The sequence below is a fragment of the Somniosus microcephalus genome, chromosome 19 (assembly GCF_052327205.1).
Source record: "Somniosus microcephalus isolate GS21.2 chromosome 19, FLI_Smic_1.0, whole genome shotgun sequence".
NCBI classification, from domain to species: domain Eukaryota; kingdom Metazoa; phylum Chordata; class Chondrichthyes; order Squaliformes; family Somniosidae; genus Somniosus; species Somniosus microcephalus.
In genome coordinates, this window is record NC_141005.1 from 54,783,653 (window position 1) to 54,799,635 (window position 15,983).

Consider the following 15,983-nt stretch of genomic DNA (forward strand, 5'->3'; position numbering starts at 1 on the left):
GGATGTGCTATTAAATCTAGAGGAATGCCTCTCGACAAAGGAGATAGCCTCCGCCACTTACTCCTTCAGCCAGTCTATTTGGCCTGAAATATTTTGGGTTGCTTGTAAATGCAGCTGCAGGCTATTGTGTCAGGCACACGCAAGGCCTGCTCTCGGGAACCTGCAGCCTTTTGTTATGCAGATACAGCAGGCAGCAGGCTTTGCTTTTTGTCAGAAGGAAAGTGAGAGAGAGAGAGAGAGAGAGAGAGAGAGAGGCGGGAGAGGCGTTGTACTCAGCTGACCAACCCCGCTCCAACGTCACACACTAAATGAGACAAAACAAGGGAACAGCTTAGATGCTGAATGCACACTGCTGCTGCTTTTGTGTTCTCAAGAACCTCGCTGCCCATTTCTGACAGCAAGTGCTTAGTTACAGCGGCTAAGCCCCGGACAGCGTAGCAATGGCTCTTGTTTTTGCAAGTCCATTGGTGATTACCTGGTAAAGCAGCTTTCTCTTTGATTAGAAACTGGTTTGATCCCTTTTTATAGTAACGGCTGTAGATCGGCATCACATCTGGCTGAACCGGCTCGAAAGAGAGATAGAGGGAGACACTCCAGCGCCGAGGGGAAACTGTCTTTGTGTGACAGTTCCAATAGAACAGATAGGTGGAACGATTCAGTAGCTGGACAGCTCCCTTTCCTCGGCTGCCTGAGAGCGTGTGTGTGTGAGCGAGAGGGCTCCACACAAAGCTCCGGTCTCTCCTCACTGCATATCCTCCGGAAGACCAGCGCGTAGATGATGGCCAGCGTGCAGCAAGGCGAGAAGCAGCTCTTCGAAAAGTTCTGGAAGGGAACCTTCAAGGCGGTGGCCACCCCGCGCCCAGAAAGCATCATCGTCGCCAGCATCACAGCCCGGAAGACTCTTAGCAAGTAAGTGTGCATTTTCCTGTTTTTTTGGAAAAGAAAGGTCAGAATGTCGTAGGCCACGGTACATTGGCAGGCTGCTGAAGATTTAATTGACCATCTGCTATAGCTAGCGTTAACATACATGCTGGAGCTGCTCAGTCACTCTGCCTGTTGGAAATGTCTGTTGTTATCCTGATAAGCCCGGTTTCCCTGTCCATTGTACTGCTTGCAGGAAGGCACAGACTAGACAAGCAATGGCACTCAGGGGGTGACACTGAAAAGTGTTAGTGAAGGCAGAGTGGAAGCTATCACCCTCATAGATAAGAACAAAGGATATCAAAAAAGGACAAGACTACTTCACTACTTCAAATCAAGTGGTCATATTTTTAGGAGAATAAAGTTCATTATATCTTCTTCTCAGACTGACCATATTTTTAATCTATAAAAGCTTTATTAGCCCTGAGGTCTATTGGTTAAATAAGAGCCTTATTGATAGCCACAGTAGGTCAGACTGTTTATTCTTGAAGGGTGAACTGGAGTTTAACAGATCAAATAATAGGAAGTACGACAGGAACATATGACAAGTGTTATTCATAAACTGGATTTCATCAAAAGGTTTGAAGATTGAAGGTTTTGCTGAATGGTAAAAACAAAAATATAGGAAACTATATTTCAACTGGTTATGAGTAGTATATATTCATGGCTGTCTGCAAGTTACAATAGAAACCAATTAGACAGTGGAATGATGGTACTCTTGTATGAGCAGGGATTCATCTGTGTGTTTAAACTATTGTATCATACCGGGCTAACCAGCTGAGATGTACCAAGTTGTTTACAACGTGTCTCCAGTGACAACAACATATAACCATTCATTTCAGATCAAACAACACACTGTATGAAGTAACAGCAGACACTGTCAAACGCACACCTTTAAAAAATGGGAAATGTACACAAGACCACAACGCAAGGCTGGGAAGGAACACATTTTGCTTCCACTTGCATTTCAGCAAGTTATTATCTGAGCCTGGGTTATAAGACAAACCTGATCACTGGCTGGTTTAATTCCCTTCTACTGCCCTACACGAAGGATGGCAGGAAAAGCTTAGCGCAAAATAGTCTACTGTTGGAAGTAATACTGCCAACAGATCCCATTTTCCCATTGTTTGGACTGTAGGAAAGGTTCAGCTCCGGCGAACAGAATTTTGTGTGATTCAGTTTGACATGACAAGCGCAAAGTACTCATAAAAGAGAAAGGATTACAGTGAAAGTGGGTCTGTGGTAAGATTCCTGAGGCGCAGTTGGACTTTTCTCGGAGATTTTTAACTTAAGAGGAAATGTAGGCATCTGGTCCAGTGTATCTCTCGACTAACATTCCTAATTAATAAATGCAATGATTAGCTCGTGGAATTTTTTTTATGATATAATCGTTAATATCAGAATTCCGAGAACAATTAAAGCAGGGTAAATAATGAATCAATTCCAATAAGGACACACGCAGTCCTATGTTGTTCTTTCTTTTGTAGCATTGTACAATCAATGTATTAGTTTGTGTGTGTGTATCTGTGCTCCTGTTCGTTGTGTTGCTATGTCACTGGAAGTTCATTTGAATCTGCCTGCAGACTCCCAGCAGCACGCAGTTTGGCAATTAGTGCTGGCTCTCCGACCCCCCACTTATATATCTGACTTAACAGTGACACTGTATTCAGCACTGCTCCAGCTGTAGGGTCTCTTCTGCCATTGTATCAACAAGCTGTTTCCTACCAGCCCGGGTTCATTAAAAATGCAGCTGATTTTGAGAGAGGAGGCCCAGGCATACAGCAGATGGCTTGCAGGCTGATGCTAAGCCTGGCTTTTCAACTCACCCTCAACAGATGCTGCTTAACTTCGATTTTAAGGGAGGCAGAGCTGCAGAGCAGGTCAAAAGAAACTTCCATCAATTTTTTTTTAAATGTGCATTGTGTGTGGCTGGGGAGGAGGGGGAGGGGGAGTTTACATTATGGATTCATAGAACAAACTAAAATGAAAGGAATTACTATTAGCTTTCCTACCGTAGGAACACAATGTTCTCACGCATGTACTGTACACTGGGTAATTGATGGATTTTAAAATCATGTTCTTTGTTGAAATCTGCACATTTTATTATATTCTCAACGGATGACAAGTTGTTAGTATCTGGCCCTGTGCTGAGGCAGCCGTGAACAGCTGTGATGAGTAACATCCTCATCCCTGCTAAACAGCAACTAAGAAATGACAGATAGGACATACTGTTTTTCTAAGATGTTTATATATTTTTTTAAAGACAAACAGAGCAATGCTCGGCATACAGTAAAGAAGCTGATGCCCACTTCTGCGCGACAGGTTTAAGTGCTGTCATAATCTAAGATCTGAAATGGGGACGGAGGGGCCGTTTCGGCTACTTCCGCCCCAGAATGTTTTCAGCCACAGATTTAACTTTCCTTCCCTGCCAGCATCACACAACGCATCCTTCTGACCACCGGGTTTCACACTGTCGCTGCAGTCATGGGTTTTTGGCTGAGGGTGACACCGGAGTCTGTCCCTAACAAGGTAGTCGCTCTTCTCGCTCTGCCGCTGGAGGCCTCCCTGCGGTGAGGTGACCTGATGTCTATTATGCAGCTGGCCCATCCTGCATGTCTACACAGCCCAGCCCAGAGGCTGACTTTGAACCTGTGCCTGAAGTGAGCCAGTGCCAAGTACATAGCGTGCTTGTTTGAACTTCTTGTCTCGCCTGCTATTTCCTGAACCCGCTTCTTTTAAATGGGTAAACGCATCTGCTAAAATAATGGGGAAAGGAATTTCGAACAAGCTCAGTACGCGCCCATACACTACAGCGCAATTGTAGGACCCAACTTTCATTTAAGGGTGAAAATTATTTCCTAATCCTTCGGTCCCGGTAGAGAAGCTATCAGTCGCTGCTGCACGTGCCAAACTGATTGGACGCATAATGCTGTCACCTCTTAAAGATATTTATTGGTATTTCACAATTATATTAAAATCAAATATAGCTGGCACTGTAACTTCACCAGAATCAATTCGCAATCTACACAGCAGCATAGCTTACATTTAAAACACTTTCTATCGGCTCTGAACATCTTCTAATTTTCATTTAATTGTCCAGGCACCATGTAGTGCAAACGGAAGATGAGAAGTGGCTATCTGCGATTGATAGCCCACTTGTGGCATCACTCACAAGTCCTTCACCCATGAGCTATCAGGCCACCTGCTTTTGCACATGAGTCAATCCCATGTCTCCTCATCCTGTATCTACCATGTAACTCTACTTATAATACTTGTGTGTTGAACTACCAGTGAAACTAATCATACCTGCCCAAGTACAACATCATAATGACGTGGTGACACACAGACCAGTTGCAAATAATTTTCTTGGGCTGCAAAATTTTCAAAATTATTCATTTCAATTTGTTTCATTTTCAGTCATGACACACTGAAGTATATTAGAAACAGAATAAGGCATTATGAAGTCGATGTTGTATATTCTTGGCAACAGTGAGACAAGATCAAGGGTTACATTCATTAGCCTGATCATAATCTAGTTAGGAGTCTGTCAGTCATGAGTTATTTATCATATCACATGGACAGCCGACACCTCTATTTCAGTAAATATTGGTTTACATTGTCCTTGTTTTCCATGGTTCTGCTCCAAGTTACCTCTGCAACCTCTTGCTGCCCTTCTTTTGAATTCATACCCTCCACTCCTCTGACTCCTCCAAAACGACTTCTTCAACCTTCGTTCACCTCCTCAACTCTTCTCCCAATTGTTGTTCAATCTCAATCTTACCCCTCTTTGTGAAGCACCATGGGACATTTTTGCTAAGTTGGTAGAATCATTTTTTTCCTGGAGGGATCTACAATGATTCAATCATTACCAGCAGCTAATTCTTTCCTTTCTTCTCAACTGAGTTGCCTGGGTCACACATCACCCTCAGCTGAGAGGGTAACAAAAAGACTTGCATTTATATAGCGTCTTTTAAGACCTCAGGACGTCCCAAAGCACTTTACAGCCAATTAAGCATTATTGAAGTGTAGTCACTGATTGTAATGTAGGAAATGCAGCAGCCAATTTGCACACAGCAAGCTCCCACAAACAGCAATGAGATAATGACCACATCATGTGTTGTTTTAGTGATGTTGGTTGAGGGATAAATATTGGCCAGGACACTGGGGAGAATGCCCCTGCTCTTATTTGAAATAGTGCCATGGGATCTTTTACGTTCACCCAAGAGAGCAGACAGGGCCTTGTTTTTATGTCTCATCTGAAAGACAGCACCTCAGACAGTGCAGCACTCCCTCAGCACTGCACCAGGCCAAGACCGGTGCCTGTCCAATTGGAGATACATGAGAGCAGAGCCTGGGTGATTTCCCCCTCCCTCCCTGCAATAAAATATTCTCTTTCATGAAGCCTGCTAACTCAAGAAGTATTTTTCATACTTCCAGATTTTCAGCTTCACAAAGAAAAGTTTACAAAAAACTGTTTGAAGTTCAAAAAACAGTGGGCTGCATTTTAAGCTATAATCAATTGGCTGTAAACCTAGTCCAGTGACTAAGACAAACAGAATATTCAGTGCCTTTCTGTGAAATAGGATTTCAATTTCGGTGAGACCAATTGTAACTTACTCATAACTTTATCATACACAAGAGTCAGCCTCCATCATCATAGAAATAAAATGATTCCAACAGGAAGGCACTGATTAGCCTCTGTTATCTTAACTTGTATGTCATTCAATGCCCATGTCCTGCACCATCCAGGACAATAGGCTGAATTGGGTTATGAACTTCGCCACAGCTCCCATCAGTGTGGCTTTGCAATTGCCAAGCAGAGGCATGAATTAAGTAGATTGACTCAAAAGAAGCCTGTCCCTATCTGTCGTCAAGATGGAATGCCCCTTCACCTCATTAAGCATCCTGTTAGCAGAGAAAGGCCAAATTCTCCTGTCCCAGGCACACAAACCCATGGCATTCTGGTTGAAAGTCAAGCCCTTGGCTGCTGGAATAAAATAACCGCCCCAGATTTGGTGTGGACCTAAACAACACTGGTTTTACTAACTTAGAAAGAGAATTGTCATAATTAAAGCAGGCAGTCAGTCTGACACAGTCTCTGGGTTTTAATGTGCAATTACATTGTTTACAGTTCATATCAAAGAAAGAAAGACTTGCATTTATATAGCGCCTTTCGCTACCACCGGACGTCTCAAAGCGCTTTACAGCCAATGAAGTACTATTTGGAGTGTAGTCACTGTTGTAATGTGGGAAATGCGGCAGTCAATTTGCGCACAACAAGCTCCCACAAACAGCAATGTGATAATGACCAGATAATCTGTTTTTGTTATGTTGGTTGAGGGATAAATATTGGCCAGGACACCGGGGATAACTCCCCTGCTCTTCTTCAAAATAGAAACATAGAAGATAGGAGCAGGAGTAGGCCATTCGGCCCGTCGAGCCCGCTCCGCCATTTAATGAGATCATGGCTGATCATCCAAATTCAGTACCCTGTCCCTGCTTTCTCCCCATATCCCTTGATCCTTTTAGCCTCAAGAAATATACCCAACTCTTTCTTGAATATATTTAATGAATTGGCCTCAACTGCCCTGTGTGGCAGAGAATTCCACAGGTTCACCACTCTCTAGGTGAAGAAATTCCTCCTGATATATAGTGCCATGGGATCTTTTACGTCCACCTAAGAGAGCAGATGGGGCCTCAGTTTAACGTTTCATCCGAAAGACGGCACCTCCGACAGTGCAGCACTCCCTCAGCACTGCAGTGTCAGCCTAGCTTTATGTGCTCAAGTCCCTAGAGTGGGATTTGAACCCACAACCTTCTGACTCAGAGGCGAATGTGCTACCAACTGAGCCAGAGCTGACATATCAAGAGTTTTCATGTAAGCTTTAAAGTGTGCTTTCTTTGATGTTCAAAACGGGAGCATTTTGCTTACAGAAACTGTTTAAGCTTTCCTACCCACTGATTGATAATTTGTCCACTCCAACAGTGATAGTTCGTGAAAATAAAGAGCTGCATTGCTCTACAGCCTAATCCACTGATTTTGATAAGAAATTATTTTCCCATATTTGGGACATTGACAAGGAATGCTAGGAAAGTAATGTCAAATTCTGTCAAATATGATTTATGTCCAAACTATAGATGAAAAATTCGTTGTTTTATTACACTCGTTTGGTTTCTTCCTGCTCCTATCCATTATTGTGTCGTAAAGAGACATCATTTTCATGAAAGAATGTTAATTGCACTTTTTTCATTTTTATACAAACATGTAAGATAATGTAGATTGTGTCAAAACATGTATCACTTACACATCATGTTACTATGAAGACAATTATATATCTCCACTATTCATTCCTCTCCCCAAATCAAAGGTTTGACAATCACTTTAAGCGCACAAGAAAAGCCAAAGACAAGAAAAAGCCATTGGTCCCTCTAGTATTCTAGCTCCCCCAGGCCACCATCCAACTACACTTTGAACTCCCCTAATGTTTTGTGTGGACTGGCTCACAGGTCAGCACTGGGACTGGTACTGTTCCTAATTTACATCAATGATTCGGGTTCAGAAGCTCAATGCAAGGTACAGGAAACTTTGGTTTATCCGGAGGTTAAAAGTCCAGAAAGCTCTATCTACCGGCAAAATTCAGGAGCCGTTTTCTATAAGTATTTTTACTTCTCGTTGCTTTTTTTTCCCCAGTCAGGCTCTGCAAGGTCTGTAGCTGAGCAACAGCTTCAGCTAGGGACGCTTTTAAGCTGCAGCCGACCGTTTTGAAGCTGTTGCTAAGCAACAGGGTTTGTTAATTCACACGGAGCTGAAAATCTCCGTATGTTTCAACATGTCCGGCAGTTTTGATCTAACAGCAACAGCTCTGCCCTGTCGGTGCCGGATATCACAAAGTTTCCTGTATATAGAAGGTGCAACACAGAAACAGGACAAATGGCCCAAACAGTCTGTGTCGGCATTTACCTTCCACATGAACAACTAATCCCAATCACATTTACCTGTCCTGTTCTCATATCCCTTCATTCCCTTTTCCTTCATCCACCTATCCAATCTCATTTTGAATATTGACGTAGATTCTGCCTCAACTTCTAACCCTGGGAGTGAATGCTCTCTGTAAAGAAGTTTCTCCTGCTCTCTTATATTAAATCTGGTATCTATGGCCCATCAACGACTGGAAAATGTTTGCTTCTATCTATCCTGTCTCATCCTTCCATAATTTTAAACACTCCTATCACATTGCCCCATAATCTATCTTGATTTAATGTAAAAATCCCCACTTTCTCAAGTCTTTCTTTGTATTTGTGTTTCCTCGTACCAGGCAACATCTTAGTGAATCTGCATTGTAAATTTTCTAAAGCCTCAATATCCTTCCCATAGTGTAGAGCCCAATATGGTACAGAGGCCTAGAAATTCACTTGGGCGCGGGCAGCTCGCTCGCGCCCAAAAGTTAGCGCTGGGCGGGGAGGCATTAGCGCACACCGTATATTCATCTTCTGCACCCCAATTCGGAAGCGGGCGCTATACCAGGGTGTGCCCGCCTCCGTTTGGGGTGCTGCGACTGAATATCGGCGCGCTAGTTGCCGCAGCGCCACCCGATGCGGTGCGGCAGGCTGCGGTACTGCAGGCCTCCTCCTTTCTTAAGGGGGAGGTGCCTGCAACGGCCGGAGCCCCGATCGCGAGTGCCGGCAAAAGAGCCCGGCACAACGGAGAAGTGCCGGGCTCCACAGAAACCAGCCGGCAATGCCGCGGGGGGGGGGGGTGGAGGAGGCCGGGGAAGGAGGTGCGGGCAGGCGGCCGCCGAAAAAGCGGCCGGCCGCACCTTCAGCTTTAAAGCGCCCCACTATGGCAGCAGGACGGCCCCGTTTTCTGTTCGCTGTTTGCGCCCGCTTCGGAGGAGGCGGGCGCAAATAAATATGGGGATCGGCGCAGTTTCGGGGCGTTACGGGCCACCGCACACACCGATGACGTCATCGGTCCCGGCGCAGCGCTAACGGCTACCGCCGCCAATACCGCTGCACTCAATTTCCGCGCTACCACCCCGCCGGCGCAAAAGACCTCTTTAGGCGCTAAGTAGGTGCAAGGCCCACTGAATTTCTAGGCCATAATACTTTAACTTCTTATTAAGCTTTTATATCAGCTCAGCTTTTCTATTCTATACCATTTGTGGTAAAACCTAGAATCCCATTAGTTTTTTACAGCCTTATCAATCTGAGGTACTGTCTTTAATGTCCTGTGAACCTGTACCCCCAAATCCCTCTGCTGTCCCACAGCACTGACCCTACTTCCATTCAGAGTATAAGTACTGCTGTTTTGTTTTACTAAAATGTATTACCTCACACTTACTGACATTGAATACCAGCTGCAGCTTTTTTGCCAATTCACCCATTTTAATTGTGTCCCTTTGCAGCTTCCTCTGGACTTCTAAAGAATTCTATTTTGATACCATCTGCAAACTTCAACCATGCCCTCAGGCCTGTATCCAAATCATTGATATACGTACGCAGTGAACGGAAATGGCCCAGAGCTGAACCCTGCGGGACACCACTACCCACTTCCAACCACTCTGAAAAACTGCCCTTAATCTCTATTCTCTGTATTCTCCCTAACTAATTTTTAACCCAGTTTGCTGTCCTCCCCCTAATTGCATACCACTTAATCTTCTCTAATAATCTTCCATGTGGTACCCTGTCAAAGCCTATGTTAAGGTCCACGCTCACTGCATCCACTGCATTTCCCTCATCTATCATATCTGTTACCTCCTCAAAGAATTCTATGAGGTTTGTCAAACACAAGTGTCCCTTTTGAAATCCATGTGTGCTATGTCTAACTATTTTCTATTTATCTAGATTCGATCCTTAATTAAAGACTCTAAAATTTTCTCTACCACAGCTGTTAAACTAACTAATTACTCAAATTCACGCTGTCTCTCTTTTAAAATATGGTACTATATTCACTGCACTCCAGTCCTTGGGCTGATATCCACAGTCAAGAGAGCCCTGAAATATAGGGGGGTCATTTTAACCTAACCCACCGAACAGGTTTGGGTCAGCTCCATTGACTTCGATTGGGCGGGGTGTAAAATGGGCGACAACCCAAACCCGTCAGTTTCTCGCTTGGTGGGTTGGGTTAAAATTGCCCCCATAATTTCTAGGGCCTCGGCTAGGCCATCAAGTTTGCACCAAATTGGAAGGTGAGGAACGTTGAATCAGAAACAGCAGCCGGGGACCTACAAAAAGAGTCAGATAAAATCTGTGAATAGACAGGAGAGTAGCAGATGAAACGCAGTACAGGATGCAAGTGTAAGGTGTTGCACGCTAGAAGAAATAATAAATAGTAGTACTTTACATGAATGCAGAAATAGTTAAATTGGAGGTCAAAAAAGATGTGTGGATATTAATAGGCTCCGCACTTAACATGTCACTTTACTGTGGAGCAGCAATCAATGAAGCAAACAGAAGTCTGAACTGTTTTGAGATAATCAGTAGAGTATAAATCAGAAGATGTTTCACTTTAACTGTATCATTTTGCAGAGGAGTTGTAGCTTCCTCTATCTCAATGTTGGTAAAACCAAAGCCATTCTTTCTGGCTCCTGCAGCACTTCTGAGCCACTGCTCTGGACTTGTCCTCTACCGATGGGTCTATTTTTTTTATATCACGGGCCTTTCTGACATACAGCGTCTCCTCAGCTCCTTGCCCTATACAGAACTGGTTTTGAATCTGTTCTCTCCAGCTATACATTTAAGCAAAACAAGCAGATGACAGATATAACAAATAGATAGTACCAATCTCACAACACTCGCAAAGCAACATTACCATTACAGCACCAACTGAGACACCTGCCAGTAAAATCTAGTTGAATTTCTCTCATTCTACTCTACTGTATACCCTCAATGTACCCAGCATCACAGCTGCCCCAATTGGTAAACTTGAGGTTGAGTTCCCCCATTTTACCCATTGTATATCCTCAATATACCAAGCACCACAGCTGTCCCATTCCACTTACTGTTGAAGTATTTCTGCACTGGACAGTTTTCTACTTCTTTGTGTCAATGTCAAGCACTCTCATTTCATGCATAACTTCAATCAGATGCAAAGTAAAGCTCTGTCTATCCCGCCCTAACACAGAGGAGCATCCCCACCACATCAGTGTGTCATTTTCATTTCTCACATCAGCCATTCCAGCAAAACTGGAAATTTGTACTAAATTATAGCTAGCAGAAAATAAACTCAGACTGGTCAATCACTTCACACAAGACCTTTACAGAAGGCAGAGAGGAGCCTTTCATCCTGTCTAACTGGGTTGGATTCAAACTTAGGTCCCAGATGTAAAAGAACAGTATGCTAAGGTCTAAGCGGCACATTTTAAAATATTTTTAAAAACTTACATATTCTAAAATTAAAAAAGAGGCCAAAATATAGGTCGAAACCTTTTATGTAAGCTGAATATTAAGGATGAAACTTAACCCAAAATACTGAAACAAACTGATTCTAGATTCAGCGACACTTGAATCTGTCCAATTCAATTTGATTCACTTGCACTTTGAACAACCTAGTATTTTTGGCAGTATGTGATGTCTGAGAATTAGTTGAAAGTGAGGGCACGATAAAATATGGCCCGGATTTTGCGGTGGGTGTGACGACGTACTCTGTACGCCATCATACCGCCTTTGAAATCCAATATCACATAGAATATACAGCACAGAAACAGGCCATTCAGCCCAACTAGTCTGTACTGGTGTTTATATGCCTTCCATTCCATCTACCTCATCTCAGCCTTTCAGCATATTCCCTTTACTCTCATGTACTCGTCTAATTTCCTTTTGAAAGCACCTCTTCTTTTGCTAGCAGATTCCACGTTCCATTAGCCTTTTTGATTACATTTTGTACCTGTGCGCTGGCCTTCAGTGATTTGTGTACCTGGATATCCAAATCCCTTTGCTCCTCCAGTTTCTAGTTTCTTGACATTCAGAAAGAACCAGAGGGGAAATGAGAAGAAATTGTTTTGCGCAGCTGGTTGTTAGGATGTGGAATGCAGCAAAGCACACGCGCTAAATCTCAAACTTGCGGTTTGTCAATGTACGTGTTGACAGGCCATCCATCCACCTCCGAAAACCTAATTGCTGGCACAGATTTGGGCTATTTGCCAAACAGCGTATGAAAATTTGCAATTAGGTATGAAAATTTTACAGCTGGGGAAACAGGCGCAGGGCTTGTTTCCACAGCGTATGGGGGCACCCGAGATGAAAAAAATGCTTTTTCTAATTAAATGACTTAAAAGCTTTAATGAGAAGCAATCAGAGTGTATGTTAGAGCTGCAGGTTTTTAAAAATTATTTCATAACTTTCTGCACTGTGCAGCGTATTTGTTTACAAGTGGGAATTATGAGTAATGAATTGGATTCCCACGATAAAAGCTAAATCTGTCTGTATTTTAAAGGCTGTAGTAATGAGTGTTGTGGTAATTTAAATGAATGAATGACAATCTGTTTTCTGATTGGAGGACCAGGCCCACGTGATCCCAGGTAGGCTTCTGCACAGACTGCGTCCCTGGGATCCGTGGGCCAATACGCTGCCCTCCTACTCGCAGCGTCAGAGCGCAAGTTTTCGCAGGAGGGCCGCCATCAGGTAGCTGCGTATTCTTTTCGCAGGTCGGCGGTGTACTCCGGCGGTACGCCCCCGACCGCAATTCCTGGCCCATTATTTAGTCTTGTTGGCGGTTATGGGGCATTTAGTTTGCTTTCCTTAGTGTCATCTAGGAGTTCAATTCCTGACAGTCTAACGGGTAAAGGTATATGCGTTTGACACTTGATACTCTAGGGCAGGCCACGTGTTCAATTTTTGGCAGTCTGGGGATACAGTATGTATCTGACTCCTTGGCAGTCTAGTGCCAATATGTACATTGGTACTGATTGGCCTTGTGAGAGTTTGCCTCCGACTCCTTGGCAGTCTGCAGCTAGTGTGCAACCGAGCCCTTGACATCCAGTGGCAGCTTGTCTTTGAGTTCCTGGCAGTCTAGTAACAACATATCTCACTCGCTGGCAGGATATGCCTGTGGATTCTCTGCCAGTCTATTGGCAGAGTGTGAGCAAGTCCAAGGCAGTAGGTTGGCTCTCCAATATGCCCAATGCAGCATATATCCAAGTGAGTGTAGCGCAACTTGTGCACCAGCTCCTAGGAGTGTAGAATAAGCTCTTCCTTTTTCAGCAACCAGTCTGTATTGCTGACGAGCATCATGTTAAAGCATTTGAGCTGCTGACCTTCTGTATCTGAAATATGGGTGCCTCCAAATTCTCAACCCTACTGGTCATCACCTGTCCAAATATTAAAAGTTCTGTCCTCGAGATAAAATTAGACATCATTTATTTTCTAAATGAAAAAGTTCCAATTAACTATTTAAATGCTGCAGATTCTACATTATGGGCTGCTGCTACAGCACTAGAATATTTCTCAGAGAAGGTAAGTGCCAGAGAGCCAGGGGCCACCTGCTGCAAAAACACATGATCAGCTGCCATGGAAAGTCAACTTTCAGCACTTGTACCACACACACGTACGCACACAATCGCACACACTCGCACACATGCTCACATTCACACTCGCACTCACACACACATGCACACACACATGAGCGCACACACACACACACACACACACACACACACACACTCACTCACTCACTCACTCACGCACGCACACGCTCACACCACACTCACACACCACCCTCACACTCACCTCACACTCACCCACCTACTCACGCACTCACTCACACACACGCACTCACTCACTCGCGCACACACACACACACGCACTCACTCACTCGCACACACACACAAACTCGCAGACACACACACTCACTCACACACAAACTCTCACACACTCACACACACATTCACTCACTCACTCACGCTCACACACACACAGACACACACACTCACACATGTGCACACACATGCAGACACACTCACATACACACACGCTCACTCACACACGCACTCACATACACACGCACTCACTCACTCGCGCACACACACACACACAAACTCGCAGACACACACACTCACTCACACACAAACTCACACACTCACACACACACATTCACTCACACTCACTCACACTCACTCACACTCACACGCTCACACACACACACAGACACACACTCACACATGCAGACACACACTCTCACATACACACACGCTCACACACAGACACACACAGACTCACACATGCGCACACACATGCAGACACACACACTCACACATACACACACGCTCACACACACACGCACTCACACACACACACAGACACACACTCACACATGCAGACACACACACTCACACATACACACACGCTCACACACACACACAGACTCACACAGACTCACACAGACTCACACATGTGCACACACATGCAGACACACACACTCACACATACACACACGCTCACTCACACACGCACTCACTCACATACACGCGCACACTCACACACACTAGCAGATCTCTCATAGCACTGCTCATGGTAAGCTGGAGGATACTGTGTTTTACAACAATAAGGGTGTTATCAGTAAAGTGTGACGGGAAAGTGTTACATGAAATAACGGTGAAACTTTCAGGAGGGTTTTCAGCTTTTGTCTTATTTTGACTAAAAACTACCCCAAAAGTGTAAGTATTAAGTAAGTGAAATTCCCTTTTAAATGAAAAACGGAAGAATGTTTGTTTTCTCCCTAATTAATGACCCAGTAAAGAAATCACATCCTCAGAAACGGCACTTTTCAAAGCCATGTGTTTCTGTGATTCATTAACTGATTATTAATGACATCGATAAACAGGCATTCTTCTGTTTTCCATCAAAATAGGAATTTCAGGCCCAAGAGTGGCAAATATCATTGGTTACACAATAATCTAATCCCATTGTCAATTATAAGAAAGTAAGACTTCTGCTTGAACAAAGATCATCAGGCACAACAAATCCATCCTTTTACATAGACCAACCCTACCTACCTGCCGCCTCATGATATCCCACTGCTCTTTCTCTGTCCAGTGACCTAATTGTCTCCTGAATCCATCGTACCAACTTCCTGGAGGGTTCCATGGTAACGTACACCACAAGGCGATTGCCCCACGGTGAGAGAATTCCTCATGAACCCTGGCCCCCCTTCTTACACCTAGCTTTCTAATTCTTAACATTTGTCCCCTGCTATTTAAATTCTTTGCCACACTGAACACTTTGCCCAGGTTGTCTTTGTCAAACCCCTTCATAATCTTGAAAGCTTCAACCGGATCATCTCAAAGTCTCTCTTTTTAGAGAAAACAGAGTTGAGCTTCCTTACCTCATCACTGCACATTATTCTCTGCACACCCATGATAATACATATTTCGGGGACACTACCACTGCAACAGTGTTCGGATGGGTCTGTAAATTAAATTGCAAAGGCTCATGGAGCTTTTTTGAAGGACAGGCTACCTTTTATAAATAGCCTGAATGAGATTTTCTATAATCACATACAGAATTACTGGCAAACACTGTTAGGGAGGATTGGAATACAGGATAGGAACCTGAGTTAGCACTGGAAATCATTGACAAGAATAGGCTATAATTACATTTCAAATTCAGGCAAATAGAGTGCTTTGGGAGATGGCCAATTTCATAGAGTTCTCAGATTTATATTACATCACTTTTGCAAGCAGACAGCTGTTGCGTACCTGTTACTGGTGAAGATAAATGGGGTCAAACTCTGAAATTTGATGAACAACACCTACACTGATTTTATAGATCGTCAGGCACGATGATCTCCTTCTGCTGTAAAAATATAAAGCATATAAAAATTAAATTCCAAGCAATAACTCCACTGTATTGGGAATACCGTAATATCCACTCACCGTAACATATTTTAAAATTAATTTCTTTATTAAGCGATATCTATATGATCAAGTCTATAATTCAGTAAGTTTTACAGCGAAATGTATTTACATATCTTCTACTCCATTGCTATAACATTCGATTTTATTTGAACTGTTTAGGATTGTAAAAGAAATTCATATTTTGTAACTATTCTTAGAAAGAGTCTTTGA

General features: G+C 43.6%; 1 protein-coding gene across 2 annotated transcripts in view; it reads left to right on the plus strand.

The window, feature by feature from the left end:
- Positions 1–333: 333 nt before the first annotated feature.
- The window catches only part of srrm4 (serine/arginine repetitive matrix 4), a 361,375-nt gene continuing 345,725 nt past the window's right edge, over positions 334–15,983 (plus strand). For both annotated transcript variants that reach the window (XM_085961798.1, XM_085961799.1), the window contains exon 1: positions 334–909. In XM_085961798.1, the coding sequence (XP_085817924.1) occupies positions 776–909 (134 nt within the window). In that variant the 5' untranslated portion in view covers positions 334–775. The remainder of the gene's footprint in view (positions 910–15,983) is intronic.